The sequence below is a fragment of the Phaenicophaeus curvirostris genome, chromosome 18 (assembly GCF_032191515.1).
Source record: "Phaenicophaeus curvirostris isolate KB17595 chromosome 18, BPBGC_Pcur_1.0, whole genome shotgun sequence".
Taxonomy (NCBI): Eukaryota; Metazoa; Chordata; class Aves; order Cuculiformes; family Cuculidae; genus Phaenicophaeus; species Phaenicophaeus curvirostris.
The window spans coordinates 15147797-15163614 of record NC_091409.1 but is presented as its reverse complement, the minus strand read 5'-3'; the positions used below and the strand labels follow the sequence as shown (position 1 = coordinate 15163614).

Here is a 15818-nt window from a genome sequence, read left to right as displayed (position 1 = left end):
CCAGAGCAAATCTCAGGAACCAAGTGGGGAAGAAAAGGATTTATCTGACCCGTCAGTAAAATCCAGCCTGAAAGAAGAGAATTTAAAGACTGCTGTGCCAGTGGTCTTCCAGGTCTCAGTGCTGTTTTACTAACTGCTTCTTATCGTAGTATGAAAGCTCAGCGTAACCACCTGAGGGCTGTGTGCTTCCAGCTCCTTTCCCCATTGCAGAGCTGTTATGTATATATTTATACATACATACACACATGAAAACATGTATGCAGGCGTGTTCCTCTTGGGTTTGTTGGACACCCTGTTTCTCATACCTCTCAACCTCCCAGCAGCACCAAGGGAAGGTTGTGCCCGTTGAGGGGATGGCTCTGACTGCAAACGCTTGGACCAGAGTCCAGGAGTCGGGCTTCCTCTGGCATCAATGGGCTTAGAGCTGTTCTGGAGGGAGGACTGCCTGAAGTGAGAAGCAAAGTCCAGTATGGGTCTAGATTTCTAAGTTCAGTATGGGTCTAGAATTCCCATGGTTCCATGACAAAACGTGGTGAGGGGAACTGTACCCTCTGATGGTGGAGTTGAGAGGTATGTCCATGTCTGGAGAAGGGCTAACGGAGGGAGGTCACCCCTTGGCTCTGACCATGCTGTCAATTACACTGACCAAACACTCAAGCAGGTCGTCCCTACAACTCGCCCCCGGCTGGGTGAGACCCCTGGGTGGGGAGTGTTGTGCTGCTGGGGCACATTCACCCCCGGCAGGGTTGGTCTTCCTCCTGCTGGGGTGATGCTCCACAGGGTCCACGCTGCTGCTCAGTGGAATTGGCACACTCCTTCGCTTCTCCTTCCCCATGTCTGGCTGATGGGGCCCTTTTCTTTCCAACTCTTTTCTCTCCTTCCTTTCATTTGTTTTCCTTTGAGTGCCCAGCCTTACTGACATACTATAGTGCTGGTGTCTGAGCTGTTTCCTAATGTCTCTTACCAGACCTGTTGTTTTGCATACATCTGCTTCCACTGGGTGCCTCCAAGCTGGCCAAGCTTTTCTGTGTGACTGACCCTTTTTTGAGGTGATTCATCACCAACAGACTTTTGGCAAAATCAGATTGAAATAACCCTTCTTCCCTCCCCCAACCCCTGCAAAGTCGCTGCTGTCAGAAAGGTTTCAGTCTCCATGCTTGAGTTCTGTTTGACTCTACTCTGTGATGTTTGCTGCAGCCTTCTTCCTCCTCCTCCTCCTCCCCTCTCTGCCGTTGGCACTGGCAGTGCTGCCCCGCCACGCGGTGCTCACTGTCTCCGTCTCTTTCCGCAATTGTGTCTCATTCAGAGAGCGGGCTTGAGGGAGGGCACCGAGGAGAGAGCTAAGCCGCCTCGGCACAGGGCTCCCGAGAGTGACACCGGCGATGAGGAGCAAGACCAGGAGAAGGACTCGGTCTTTCTGAAGGACAACCACCTGGCCATCGAGCGCAAGTGCTCCAGCATCACGGTCAGTTCAACCTCCAGCCTGGAAGCAGAGGTGGACTTCACAGTGATTGGTGACTTCCACGGCACAGCCTTTGAGGACATCTCCCGGAGCCTGCCTGAGCTGGACAAGGACAAGAGTGAAACGGAAGATGAAGGCTTCGTTTCCTTCCAGCACACTGACAAAGTAGTTCCCGGACTGGAAGAGGATGGCAAAGTAGGGGAGAAGGTCTCCCAACCCAGCTCAGATGTTTCCCAGCTAGAGGTATACAGGGACACCATTCCACCAAGACTGTCTCAGTGCCATCACGCCTCCGTGTTCCTTGTCTTGGTGCCCAATATTGCCTGGCTCGTGTGCATTCCCACGTTGGTTTGGAAGAGCATGCTAGCGTTCAAACCCCTCCAGGCTCCTGCCCGGTGTAGCTGTTTTCCCCTGTCTGTGTCGCATGGCTCTGTCATTGTGTTTTGTGCATCTGCTAACCAGGAAAAGTCATCGTCGTGTCTTAATCCCCGACCCCGTCCCTCGCATGGCGGCAGCCGGGAAGGGCTCGTGTCGCTAACCACGGTTCTGTCCTCGTGTTTTGCATGGAGTCAGTGACCACTTTGTGTAGTGAAGAACGTCTTACCAACTAACCTCTCTGGTCGTGCTGGGGCCGGGAGGGTTCCCAAAGCGGCTCCAAAGCTTGTGGAGGGTCAGTCCCATGGCAGGAGTGATTATAAGGGGCTAAGAAAAATGCATGCGGCATGTGTGTGGAAATTGAGTGTACGGCACAGGGAGAGGACGGTAGAGCCAGCCCCAGCTCGGACAAAACTTGCTCTGTGCCGGACAGGGCCATCTCCTGCCCGGTCAGCACCAGGGCAGCCCTCCAGCCCTGGCAGGTAAGTCCCAGTGCTGCCTGGTGCTGCCAGGGTGAATCCAGACCTGGAGCCAAAAAGGTGCAGAATTGCAAGGTCTTCAGGGGGACCTTAGAGCAGCTTCCAGGACAGAAAGGGGCGCCAGGAAAGCTGGGAAAGGGCTGTTTACAAAAGGCACGGAGTGGTAGGACGAGGAGGGATGGCTTTACATTGGAAGGGGGAAGATTTAGATTAGCCATTAGGAAGAAATTCTTCACGATGAGGGTGGGGAGGCCCTGGCCCAGGTTGCCCAGAGCAGTGGTGGCTGCCCCATCCCTGGAGGGGTTCCAGGCCAGGCTGGATGGTGCTTGGAGCAACTGATCCAGTGGGAGGTGTCCCTGCCCATGGCAAGGGTGGGACTGGATGGGCTTTGAGGTCCTTTCCAATCCAAACCATTCTAGAATTCTATGATGCTATGAACTGGAGGGAGCTTTTTCTGAGCTAGCCTGGAAACCCACATCGCCATGGTCTCCAGGGTCACAGAGGGGCTGTGGGCATGGGTGATCAGCTCCGTGGTGCCCCATGCCCAGCGCTGGGGAGGCTGTTGGCTCAGGAATGCTGAGTGCTGTGCAGGAACCCTTGGCAGCTCCAGTTCCCCGTAGCGGGGAAGTGCTGGAAACCAGTTTCCATTCCCGTGGTGTTCTGGAGGCCTCAGCACAACCACAGCTGCTGGGAGCTGGTGCAGATCATAAACGTGCTGCGGCACCTGAGGATAATACATTTGGTGGGTCTCATCCACTTTTGGAAGGTCAGTTTGCCCTGATATATATCCAAAAAAATGCCAGAAAACCCCAAATGTGGAGCATCAGGTCTGCTTTGGGGCATGCTGGTCGCACAGGGCACTGTGCACGGTGACGTCTGCCCAGGGCAGCAGCCCAGACTCTGCTCTTTGCCGATGCAGGGCTCGGCGTGACACTCGCAGGACATCATATGTGTGTGACATGCAGCTCTGCTCATGGGGGCTGGTGTCCAAGGAGCACTCAGGGCATCGTGTCCCAGTGCCTGACTTGCTTGTTGTTTCTTCTGCAGTCATCGGTCCCAAAAACGGATGCTGTGACAGTCGCTCCGGGGCCAGGTGTAAAGAAGCCTGAAGCAGATGGCTCTGCTCCCCAGCGGGTTGGCACCACAGACATGGCCCAGGTGACGTGGTGGTTCCATCCTCCTCTGGTCCTGTTCCCCGATGGCTCTGCCAACCTCAGTCCCACCAAACCTGTTCCCAGGCAGGAGTGCTGGGAGGGCAGGTGGCTGAGCGGGGCAGTTGGGGGCCTCTGCTCCCCCTTACCTTGCTGGAGTCCCCAGAACGTCAACCCAAAGCCCACCCAGATGTGTTCTGTGTGTGTCCCTGGCCCCATCGGCCACGCCATTGGGCAGTGCTGGTGCATGGTGACATCTCCAGAGGGTGACGGCCACCATGTGTGTTGCACTACACGCGTCTGTGCCCTCGTGGCCCTTCCTGGCTTCCTCTAGCAGCAAGGACAGCCACACCATCCCAGCGAGTGTCACCCCCTCCCTGGCGCCTTGAGGCTCACCAGCTTTCCTTTGCCCCGGCAGGTGGAAGGAGGCAGCAGGGACGCCGCAGCCGCTGCTCACGCTGGCACCGCGGAGACAGCACCGGCGACCTCAGTAAGCAGGGCTGGTCCCTTGAGAGGTGGAGCAGCCGCTCTCCCCTACGGTCCCTCTGCTCTGGCAGGGGTGGGAGGGGACCCTGCCCCACCAGGGGCAGAGGGAGACCTACTGTGTTTGCCCCCACGTTGGGTCCAAGCCAACACGTCTGTCTGCTCTTCTTTCAGGATCACAGCACCAAGGCCGGGAAAGGGGTCATTCCCACGACAGACCTTCGCTCCCTCTCACCGGTGAGGGATGGATCGGGTGCCACCAGCCAGGACACGGGGTCAGGGGGAGGAAGAAGGAGAGAGGGTGACCCCCAGGGCTGGGGTTGCCCACAGGGCCTCCTACTCTCTTCCCAGCACTGGCCCCCTTGGCTGGTGTGACAGTACTGGGAAGAGCAGAAGGACGTTCAGAAGGTTGGGGAGTGAGATGGCAGGGGACTCCTCTTTCCTCTGTGCCAGATGCACCTTCAGTGTTCCTGAAAAACAGCCCAGTCCTTGGTGAAGTCTCCTAGCAGGCTGAGGTACCTTGAGTGTTCTGCCTGGCCACCCAAGACCGCGCGCAGTCCCCTGACTTCCAGTGGGGGTGAAGGCTACCCACAGTCCTGCCCAGCAGCTTTCCTGGGTGGAGTCCTACTCAATTGCCCCATTTTGATGGAGTTAAGACTGACCAAAGGCCGTGTGCTTCCCGAGGCTCCTCGCTTTGTGCAGCAGGGTGGGCGTCCACAGCTCTGTGTGGCTGGGGCACCAGCGCAACCTTCCAGCCAGCCCCATGCAGAGCGTCGTAGGTAGCCTGAGCGCTCTGCACTTAGGGTGGCCCTGAGGATGGATGAGGAAGAGTGAAACACAGCCCTGAAATCATCTCCCTGCTGCAGAGACCCTTCCCTGCAGCTCTGTGCTTTAGAGCTGGAAACCTCTCCCTGCGCCCCCAAAGCCCTGGATCCAGCTTGAAGACCACACAGTGTCTTTTTTCCCCTTGTTGCTCTTTCCCGTCCCGTGCTTGGCTGAGTAGGTGCATCCCAGGGGAATGTCCAAGCTCCTGGGGAACCTGCACTGGGGGATCCCTGCTGATTCCACCGCTCTCTGTCCTGCAGATCACCAGCGGCTCCGCTGGGAAGGAAATGCTCACCAGCATATTCAGTGCCACTGCAGAAACCCTCTCCACTTCCACCACTACCCATGTTACCAAGGTAAGAGAAGCTCCAGAGGGGGCAGCTGGGGGGTTCCTGTTGCAAACCACTGGAACTGGAGGATGGGGAGATTTACATTGTGGTTGATACAGCAGAAACTGCCCCTTTCCTCTCCCTCCAAGCCGAAGAAGTGCGCACTGTCCCATGGGGGATGGTGTTTTGTGCATGTGCCAGCCCAGCACCCACCCAGCTCACCCTGCGGTGCTATCTGTCCCAGGACAGCCCGGCGCTGGGGACTCTGAGCCACCCTCGGGGACTGCAAACATGTCCTGTGCCCACCTCAAGAGTGGGAGGGCTGGGAGCTTTTGGGGTGAGAAGGGAGGGCAGCACACAGTGTCGCTGGCTTCCTGAAGGCAACTGTAGGGATGGAAGGGGCTCTGAATTTGGCTGCCAGCAGCATGTCTGCGAGTCCTTGCCTGTGCGGCTGGGTTGAGTGCTCCCAGATGTACCTACAGCCACAACCCAGGTCCTCCTGGCCCCAGAAGCCCACAGCACCAGTGCTGGAGCATCCCACCCTGTGTCAGCTGTGGGAGCTGTGTTAACGTGGGGTGTGTTGGGTTTATTAGAGCTGGAGTGGTGCTGGCAAGGAGGGACAATGGTAAGGAACGAAGAGATGAGGCTGCATCAGAAAAACTCACCCATGGCTATTTTGTTCCCAAATTAAGAGCACAAATGAAAGCAGAAGCTTGGTGAGAGACCTAAGCAGGACAGAGGGGTGCTCGGTACCTGCCACGCATCCATTTCCCCTTCCTCCTTCCTCTGGCCAGCTGTGTCTTGCCAGTTCTTACCATGCACCAAGTCAAGGTGGTGGGAGATATGCTAAATTATGGGGAAACCTCCTAAGGTGGTGCTGGTGCTGTCCCTCCTCCTGTGGGCAGAGCTACATCTGCCAGGAGCTGGTGGTCAGGCAGCTGGCGGTGAGTGCTTTCCTTCTCATTGGCAGACTGTGAAAGGAGGGTTTTCTGAAACCCGAATAGAGAAGCGCATCATCATCACAGGAGATGAAGACGTGGACCAGGACCAGGTAAGAGCAGGACGCCCTGGCTTTGCCCTCTCTGGCTGCAGCACCGCATGCTTTTGGTTCTGGCTTGTACCTGTTGACTCTTTCTCTCTACAACAAATCCCTGAGTCCAATAACTTAGCAGCTCTGTTTGGCCATCCCAAAGGTGAGATCACCTTTGTATTTTCTTAAAGCATATTTCCAGTTGCCCTTTCTCTGTTAAATACTCCAAAGCAACCCAGGTTCTTCCTCTCTTTTCAGTACAGTCTCACTACAGCTTGTCTTAATCCAAGTGATGATGTTTTGCATCTGCCTCCACAATAAAAGAACAAGAATTGACAAGCTCGTATGATGAAATAACAGAGATTGTCACAACTCCCTAAGGCCTCGGGGTCATTTTCCTGTGGCCTAATGCTTTGGGATTTGCTGCTTAAGAAGAAAAACTAAAGAGCTTAAGTATTGCTGCCTGGAGGAGAAAAACACTGGGGTGTCGATTGATAGTAGGCTGAACATGAGCCAGCAGTGGCCAATAAGGCCACCAGCCTCCTGGCTTGGATCAGCCATGGGGTGGCCAGCAGGAGCAGGGAAGGTGCTAGTGAGGCCACACCTCGAATGTTGAGTTCAGGTTTGAGCCCCTTACTCCAGGAAAGACCTTGAGGGGGTGGAACGCATCTGGAGAAGGGAATGGAGCTGGGAAGGGTCTGGAGAACAGGGGTTATGGGAGCGGCTGAGGGCCCTGGGGCTGTTTAGCCTGGAGAAGAGGTGGCTGAGGGGAGACCTTTTCGCTCTCTGCAGCTCCTGGAAGGAGGTTACAGCAAGGTGAGAATTGGTCTCTTTTCTGCAGTAGTGAGTGACAGGACATGGGGAAATGGCCAAATGATACTCGGGGGGAGGTTTGGGTTGGATATTGGGAGCAATTTCTTTACTGAAAGGGTTGTCAAGCACAGGCAAGGGCTGCCCAGGGAGGTGGTGGAGTCCCCATCCCTGGAGGGGTTTGAAAGATGAGTAGATGTCGTATTTGGGGTCTTGGTCTGGTGGCAGACTTAGCAGGGCTGCATCAGTGGTTGGACTTGATGATCTTAAAGGTCTTTTCCAACTGAAAACATTCTGTGTGGTTCTGTGACTGAAAGGCTCTAAAATAATTTCAGTAGGAAGCCTGGGTTGCAGCACATCTCTGCAGATAAAAACAGCAAGAGAAATGTAATGCAGGAGGCATCCCAGTGGTGTAGGGATCCCAGTGTGGCCAGCAGGAGCAGGGAAGTGATTGTGGCCCTACACTCAATGCTTGTGATGCCACAGCTCGAATCCTGGGGTCAGTTTTGGGCCTCTCACTACAAGAAAGACATTGAGGAGCTGGAGCACGTTCAGAGAAGAGAACAGAGCTGGGGAAGGGTCTCGAGATAGAATCTTATGAGAGGTGGCTGTGGGACCTGAGGCTGTTTAGCCTGGAGAAGAGAAGGCTGAGGAGAGACCTCATCACTTGTGTACAACTGCCTGAAAGGAGGTTGGAGTGAGGTGGGTGCTGGTCTCTGCTTCCAAGTGACAGGATGAGAGGAAATAGCCTCAAGTTGCACCAGGGCAGGTTCAGGTTGGCCATAAGGAAAGATTTCTTCACCAAAAGGGTTCTTAGGCCCTGGCAGAGGCTGCCCAGAGAGGTGGGGGAGTCCCCATCCCTGTAGGGGTTTAAAAGATGGGTAGATGAGATGCCCGGGGTCTGGTTTAGTAGTGGACTGGTACGGTTGTACTCAATGATCTCAAAGATCTTTTCCAACCAAGTGATTCTATGATTCTGTGATCAGTGGTGGGCTCCAGCCTCTTCTGCCCGGGTCCTGTGGGTCGGCTTTGAACATCTGCATCCATGTCCCCCTGGAATCCCACTCAGCTGCAGCCTCACGCTGTCTGCTGATTTTGCCTGGTACTAGATTCCAGGGAAGGAACAATAAATGCTTTCATCCTTCTGGTTTCTAGGCATTGGCTTTAGCAATCAAAGAGGCAAAACTACAGCATCCCGACATGCTGGTAACCAAAGCTGTGGTGTACAGAGAAACAGAACCTTCTCCAGAGGAAAGGGACAAGAAACCTCAGGTGAGTGCAGAAGTCAGAGGGTTTGCTTTGTGCCTTCTGGGTAAAGGGTGGATGGAACCGGGCCGGTGTCTTTGATCCCCGTCAGCTGCTGGTGCTGGCAGGTGTTGCTGCTCCTCGGCACTGAGCCTGGCAGCTCTTGGCCAGTCATTCCAGGGAGATGGTGGCTCTGGGCACAGGCAACTGGCTGTGATTAGAAAGCTGATGTCACCAAATGCAGTTCTGCAGATGTTACCTTGCTGTCCTGCTCAGCAGAGGGGGCAGAGTCATTTCTATGTTAAGAAGAAGGGATCTGCTTGACTCCAGAGGCAGGGAGGTAATGAGGTGATACCAGTTTTGTGAATGGGCTGAGCAACTTGGCTACAGGTTCTGCAAAAACAGACCAAAGTATCAGACCAGTGTTTGAAAAAAATCCCCTATGATGACAGACTGAGAGAGTTGAGGTTGTTCAACCTGGAGAAGAGAAGGGTGTGGAGAGACCTTAGAGCAGCTTCCAGTCCTGAAAGGGGCTCCAGGAAGGTTGGGAACAGACTTTGATCCAGGAGTGCAGCGATAGGGCAAGGGGGAATGGTTTTCAGCTGAAAGAGGGAAGATTGAGATCAGATCTTAGGGAGAAATGTTTCCCTGTGAGGGTGGGGAGGCCCTGGCCCAGGTTGCCAAGGGAAGTTGTGGCTGCCCCATCCCTGGAGGTGTTCCAGGCCAGGCTGGATGGGGCTTGGAGCAACTGGATCCAGTGGGAGGTGTCCCTGCCCAGGGCAGGGGGTGGTACTGGAGATGCTTTGAGGTCCCCTCCAACCCAAACCATTCTGTGATTCTATGACTCTTAATCCCATTCGGATCCCCAGGTTGTCTTTTTATGCACACAGAGGTGCAGGCAGCAGCACGCAAGGTTTGCAACTTCCCATACTGCCTCAGACATTTTTCTTCAGGGCAGAGCTGGCCTGAGTTGTCCTGCCCAGCTCCAGACCCTCGCTCTGACCCAGCTCTCCAGCAGCTGGGTTGCTGCTCTTCAGCACTGACTCAGCCCAGCACAGCTCTGTGTCACGGCGGCTGAGGGGCAGCACGGTGGAAAGGAGAGGGGGAGCTTCAGAGGGCAGCTCTACTGCTGAAAGATGCATCAAGAGCTCGGTCAGCAGCCAGGCTGTGGGTGCATTTTGAGAGGAAATGGGAGTTTGTATTCTTTATCATATGAAGATTTTGACAGGGGGCTTTTAAGCCTGGAAAAGTGACCAACTCTGCTGCAGCTTGGAAGGGCAGAAGAGGTTCTTGCATCTGCCTCATCCTACCTCCTATTGCACAGTACAAACAAGCAAGCCCAGACACTTCTGCATCAAATAGGGAGCTCCCAGTTTTAATCAAAGGGCAGAAAGGGCCCTGGGGGTTGCTGGGAGACAGTGGCTGGACATGCGCCAGCAGTGGCCCAGGTGGGCAAGGAGGCTACCAGCCTCCTGGCTTGGATCAGCCATGGGGTGGCCAGCAGGAGCAGGGAAGGTATCCTCCCCCTGGGCTCAGTGCTGGTGAGGCTGCACCTTGAATTCTGGGTTCAGTTTTGGGCTTCTCACTCCGAGAAAGACCTTGAGGGGCTGGAGCTTGTCCAGAGAAGGGAACGGAGCTGGAGAAGGGTCTGGAGAACAGGGGTTGTGGGAGCAGCTGAGGGCCCTGGGGCTGTTTAGCCTGGAGAAGAGGAGGCTGAGGGGAGACCTCATCGCTCTCTGCAGCTCCCAGAAAGGTGGTTGTGGGGAGGTGGGTGCTGGGCTCTGCTCCCAGGAACAAGGGATGGGATGAGAGGAAATGGCCTCAAGTTGTGCCCAGGGAGATTTGGACTGGATATCAGGAAAAATTTCTCCTTGTGAGTGAGCGGCGAAGCACTGGAACTGGCTGCCCAGGGCAGAGGTGGAGTCCTCACCCCTGGAGGGGTTCAAAAACATTGTGGCCGTGGCACCTGGGAACAGGGTTTAGCAGGCATGGTGGGGTTGGGCTGAGGGTTGGACTGGAGGAGCTCAAAAGTCTTTTCCAACATCAGTGATTTTGTGACAGCAAGGGAGAAATGACTCACCATTCCCTCTCTATACACCAATGCCAGCCCAGTCAATTAAGAGTTCCTGGTAATTAAGTACAAACTGTGGCCCCAGGTTTTTGCAATTTTACTGTTCCATATCCTCATACGAAGAGGAGCCCTTCTGCAGCAGAAAGAATTTGCACCCCATGACTGCTCATTTCCCTCTACCTCGTACAGGAATCTTGACCATCATGTTCATGGAAGTCGGCATCTATATTCAAACCTGGAGAACAGCGGAGAAGGAGCCTTCATGCTGGATTTGTCAGCAAGACATAGACATCCTGGGTGCAATGTTCATGGCGAGAGACATTTTTGCAAGAGGAAGAGCAAATATATTATATATATATATACATACATACATATATATATATATATAAACAGGAAACAAAACGCATCCTTGCACTGCTGCTAATATGCTGGAAATGAATAGCAAACACCACCAACAACAAACAAAGCCAACCTTCTGCAGACAAATTGAAGAATTTACGGGATTGGTGATGAAATGAAATTTTAAAAGTCCTCATGATAACAATAATCTTGTTAACAATATGATAAGCCACCATCCTGCATGTTACATTCAAGGAAACACAATCATGCATTCATTTGTTGCACACTGAATGGAAAGGAAAACTGCTTTGCAACAAAGCAAGAAATAAGCAAACTGAAATAAAAACAAACCCACAAGCAGAAGCAAAAGCATTCCCCACCTCTGGAAAGAAAAGAGAAAACCATTGAATTGATCACCTTAGACTTCTTTTCTGATTCGCAAGTGTCATTTTGCCCTTCTCCTCATCCCATGCTGGTTCTGTTGCATCTTTTGGGGTTCTGTTCACTCTTCCCCTTCCGTTCCTTTATCTTCTTCTCTGTGCATTTGTCCAACCTCTTGTTCTCTGAAGGTATTTAAGAATGGATTCCATTTCAAACAAGACAAATGCTATGTATATGGGTTTTCACTGATAACAAAGCAGCCTGTAGGGATTTCATATGGATGTGCATTTCAGTTCTGTATATTATTATATATAACGAGGGGGGAGGGAGGGAACGATGCTGAGATAATTCACAGTTCTGGTAAATACGATGACGGCATTTTTAAATTATTAACTCTTTGATTGGCCGTGGTTGGTGTATTTTGAGACTCTTGGCTCTCACGTGGGACTCTCAGTCCTGCAAGAAGAGAACGGGGAAGGTTTTAGCCATTGCTGGTTTTGAGGGGAAAAGAAAAGGACAAGAGACAGGCAATGTCCCATTGGCTGGTCCGCAGCTTGTGGTGATTGGGTTTGGAGCATCAGTGGTGGTTTGGAGGGGCAGGGAAAGAGGCTGAGGCTGTGGCTTGCGCAGGTGTAGGCAGGATCATCTCCCTGGCCCCCACCCAGCGCCACAGAAGTCAGCCAGGAGCAAGGTGGCAGCGACAGGACTGTGTCCATCACTCCTCTCCAGACTGTGGAGCCGTGCTGGTGGTTGAGGTGGTTTTGCTTTGTTTCTGGATCCCAGTAATGAAGTTACTTGAGCTTTGCGGTAGGGTCAAAGACAGAGGTGGTGCCCGGGTGTGATGGCCAGGGCTGGTGGCAATGGCAGCAGGGCGATGGCAGTAGGGCGATGGCAGTCCTTCCTCACCCTGCCCAGGGATGAGCAGTGTGTCTCTATCGCTGCGGAGCATCCCCAGCACCCCAGGCTGGACAAGAAGGCCCCAGCTCTCTGCGCAAGAGGACTGTGGAGGAGATATCGGTGGCACTGTCTTCCCCCAAAACATCCCAGCTCAGCCTTCTGCCACAGGCTTCCTCTACGGCTGCCTTTGGAAGGGGATCATGGGCCAAGCCTGTGCCTCATACACTGTGAACCAGGCAGTTAGGGTAGACTTGGAACCAAAATCAGAAAGGAAAGGAAATAAACAGGTTTCCTTCTTGGAATCGTCTCTAGCTCCTGTGGAAACAGAAGGGCCCACGATTCTGCACCATTTTGCCTTTAGTCTCCTACCCGTCACGCAGACTGTGCCCAGAAATAGGTGTGTTTGGCCAGGTCCTTCAGTGGCTCGGAGGGTAACAGTGAGCAGGAAAGTCTGCGCTCTGAGGATAACCGAGGCCAGGTTGGATGGGGCTTTGAGCACCCTGATCCAGTGGGAGTTGTCCCTGCCCACGGCAGAGAGGTGGAACTGGATGGGTTTTAAGGTCCCTTCCAACCCAAACCATTCCATGATCCTTTGATGTGGACAGACCCCGCTCACTGCCTTTGCTCTCTGAGGAGAGAGCCTGCTCTCTGGCAGCCACAGTTGGACAGTTGCTTGCTAGTGTGTCCTGGTGAAGTCTGTTCTTCTGGGCAGAGAGGTTTCTCTGCAAGCATGAAAGGCCTGAGCACAGGCTGCTTGGGAAGTGAGCAGAGCTGCCGGCTGCCGCCAGTGCTGCTAGGTTATGAGGGTCTCTCCAGCTTCTATCCGAACGCCTTCAGAGACCACACCCCGCCCCCCCCCCAAAAAAAAGAGTTAAGGCAGTTGCTAAGAGGCTGCTTTTCTCTCTTTTCCTTTTTCAATCCACCCAAACCAGCTGTAATCAGCACTTTCAGAGAGAGGCGGGGTGGCGGAGGACCTGCACTCCACACACTGTGTGGTTCATGCTCAGAGGAGCCCACCTGGCTTTGACACCTTTACAACCCACTAGAGCCTACTGTGAAACTAGAGACTTGCTTTTGATGTTGTGTACAGTTATAAAATTGAAGGTTACTGCTAAAATTAGTGGCCTTGCAGTTAGACATGATGTGCGCTTGGACTGAAATGAGTTAGGTTTGGAGTGAGCAGACCCAGTCCCTGGTTTCCGCAGCGTGTTTAATGGGTGGCAGTGTTTAAAGAGTTCTTAAAAATAAAGAAAAAAAATAGAAGGAAAGAAATCAGCTGACCGCTTGTTTGCCTGGCGAAGGGTGGGTTTCTGCTGCTCAGCAACAACTGCACCCGCAGGCTCAGCTCCCCCAGCCTGCCCATCGCCAATCACTGCTTGGTTTCTTCCAGGGACCTTTCTGTCGAAAGGGGTGGGAGACACGAGTGCCTGTTTTTACCTGATCCCACAAATTCATTCCGAACCTGGCCTGCGATTGCATGAGTAATAACAACAGTAACAATAACACTACTATTTATTTTTATTTGAGAAGCACCTTACCAACCAACTGCAACGCTCTTGTTCCTTCACTAACTCTCCTTCGCTCTTCCCTTGTTCTCCCTCTCCCCCTTCAGTCGGACTCCTTTTCAGTGCTCGGTGGTGTATGCGTGTGTGCTCACTGTTCTTGTACTCAATAAAAGTGAAATAAATGTGTTTGATGCTAAATCAGCCTGAAGCCTCAGTGGACTCTTTCCTACCAAGAGGACAGAGAATTGAAGGCGGGACCTCCCAGCCAAGGTCTCGGTACATGGAGATACTGGGCTCTGCTCTGTCGAAAGAGAAGATGTCGCCAAGTTGGGCATCGTGGGTGGTGGAGCTGGGGTGGCTTCATGCAATGAAGGGGCACATGGGTGGGGTGGAGGCCACGGAGATGATCGGAGGGCTGGAGCGAGGACAGGCTGAGAGAGTTGGGGTTCACAGAATCATAGAATCATAGAATAACCAGGTTGGAAGAGACCCACCGGATCATCGAGTCCAACCATTCCTATCGAACACTAAACCATGCCCCTTAGCACCTCGTCAACCCATGCCTTAAACACCTCCAGGGAAGGTGACTCAACCCCCTCCCTGGGCAGCCTGTTCCAGTGCCCAATGACCCTTTCTGTGAAGAATTTTTTCCTAATGTCCAGGTTGTTCAGTGATTCAAACGATGGAGTTTCCAAACCCCCTTGCTTTCTAGCAATCTTCACCGAAGTGGGAGGTGAGGTGCAGCTGGGCCAGAATTCCGATATAATAACTCAATAACAACTAGATAGTTGTTATTAAGCAGCTATTCTTTATTAGCAGCACTGGATGCGTGGGGGAATCAATCCTCCAAAAACACGCATACCAAGCAAGAAACTGTGCGTCTTTTATAGCACAGATCTATGCATTTTTCATCACCCCACCTCCAAAAACGGTATTTGGAAGAGTCATTAACATATCTCCACACCGTGTTTATATGCGCAGAGTCCGTTGGGCGGTCTGAGGACCCCCTCTTGAGGCCCAAAGATGAAGACTAGAAGTAAGGGGGGTGCGCTGCTGTGGTAGTGTGGATTTCAGGCTTCCTTATCTTGCAGGATGCCTGGGATGCCTGTTCCTTTCACAGCTGGCCCACCTTTAGATAAACCTCCCTCCAGACACATATCGCTATGGGATATACAAGCTTAGGCAATTGTTATAGATCAAGACACAAATTCAAACATTTGCTATTCATCATTTGCCAGTCTACATGGGCTCACAACAGGCAGGTCTTGCCAAACTAACCTGATCGCCTCCTATGACAAAGTGACTCGGCTGCTAGATGAGGGAAAGGCTGTGGATGGATCTTCCTGGACTTCATTAAAGCCTTTGACACAGTTTCTCCCAGCATTCTGCTTGAGAAACTGTCACCTCTGGGCTGGACAGGCGCACACTCTCCTGGGTGGAAAACTGGTTGGATGGCCGGGCCCAGAGAGTGGTGGGAAATGGTGTGAAATCCAGCTGGAGGCCAGTGACAAGTGGGGTTCCCCAGGGCTCAGTGCTGGGTCCAGCCCTGTTCAATGTCTTTATCAATGACCTGGATGAAGGCATCGAGTGCACCCTTAGCAAGTTTGCAGATGACACTAAGCTGGGTGGGAGTGTGGATCTGCTGGAGGGTCAGGAGGCTCCAAAGGGATCTGAACAGGCTGGATCCATAGGCTGAGACCAACGGCATGAGGTTTAACAAGGCCAAATGCCGGGTCCTGCACTTGGGGCACAACAACCCTGAGCAGCTACAGACTAGGAGAAGTCTGGCTGGAAACTGCCTGGAGGAGAGGGACCTGGGGGTGTTGGTTGACAGCGACTGAACATGAGCCAGCAGTGGCCCAGGTGGCCCAGAAGGCCAATGGCATCTTGGCTTGTATCAGAAACGGCGTGGCCAGCAGGGCCAGGGAGGTTCTTCTCCCTCTGGACTCGGCACTGGTGAGACCGCTCCTCGAATCCTGTGTTCAGGTCTGGGCCCCTCACCACAAGAAGGATGTTGAGGCTCTGGAGCAAGTCCGGAGAAGAGCAACGATGGAGATGAGATCTTAGGGAGAAATGTTTTGCTGTGAGGGTGGGGAGGCCCTGGCCCAGGTTGCCCAGAGCAGTGGTGGCTGCCCCATCCCTGGAGGGGTTCCAGGCCAGGCTGGATGGGGCTTGGAGCAACTGGATCCAGTGGGAGGGGTTGAAACTGGAGGGGCTTTGAGGTCCCCTCCAACCCAACCCAGTCTGTGATTCCATGATGAGGGCTCAGAGCGGCTGCTAGCCCTGGGGAGCTGGGAGCCGGGCTGGAGGAGCAGCGAGCGGCGGGGAACACGGGGAGCCCGGAACGCTTGTGCCCGGAACGCTTGTGCCCGGAACGCTTTTGTGGCCGTCGCGCGGCGCCGCCGTGGCGCTTCCGGCGGGCGCGGGGTGGTTTCC

At 53.6% G+C, this 15818-nt stretch overlaps 1 protein-coding gene and 1 long non-coding RNA gene across 9 annotated transcripts in view; both read left to right on the top strand.

The window, feature by feature from the left end:
* EPB41L1 (erythrocyte membrane protein band 4.1 like 1) overlaps positions 1 to 13583 on the top strand; it is a 60732-nt gene extending 47149 nt beyond the window's left edge. For 5 of the 8 annotated variants that reach the window (XM_069871712.1, XM_069871713.1, XM_069871714.1 and 2 more), the window contains 9 exons: positions 5 to 112; positions 1307 to 1705; positions 3364 to 3474; positions 3886 to 3957; positions 4125 to 4187; positions 5036 to 5131; positions 6075 to 6155; positions 8100 to 8216; positions 10450 to 13583. In XM_069871712.1, coding sequence (XP_069727813.1) covers positions 5 to 112; positions 1307 to 1705; positions 3364 to 3474; positions 3886 to 3957; positions 4125 to 4187; positions 5036 to 5131; positions 6075 to 6155; positions 8100 to 8216; positions 10450 to 10458 — 1056 coding nt within the window. In that variant the 3' untranslated portion in view covers positions 10459 to 13583. The remainder of the gene's footprint in view (positions 1 to 4; positions 113 to 1306; positions 1706 to 3363; positions 3475 to 3885; positions 3958 to 4124; positions 4188 to 5035; positions 5132 to 6074; positions 6156 to 8099; positions 8217 to 10449) is intronic. The other 3 variants (XM_069871717.1, XM_069871716.1, XM_069871715.1) reach the window with 1 other exon arrangement.
* LOC138728438 (uncharacterized) overlaps positions 1 to 13583 on the top strand; it is a 31762-nt gene extending 18179 nt beyond the window's left edge. The window contains exon 2 of the long non-coding RNA XR_011338704.1: positions 12416 to 13583. This is a non-coding gene — a long non-coding RNA (uncharacterized lncRNA). The remainder of the gene's footprint in view (positions 1 to 12415) is intronic.
* Positions 13584 to 15818: the final 2235 nt, after the last annotated feature.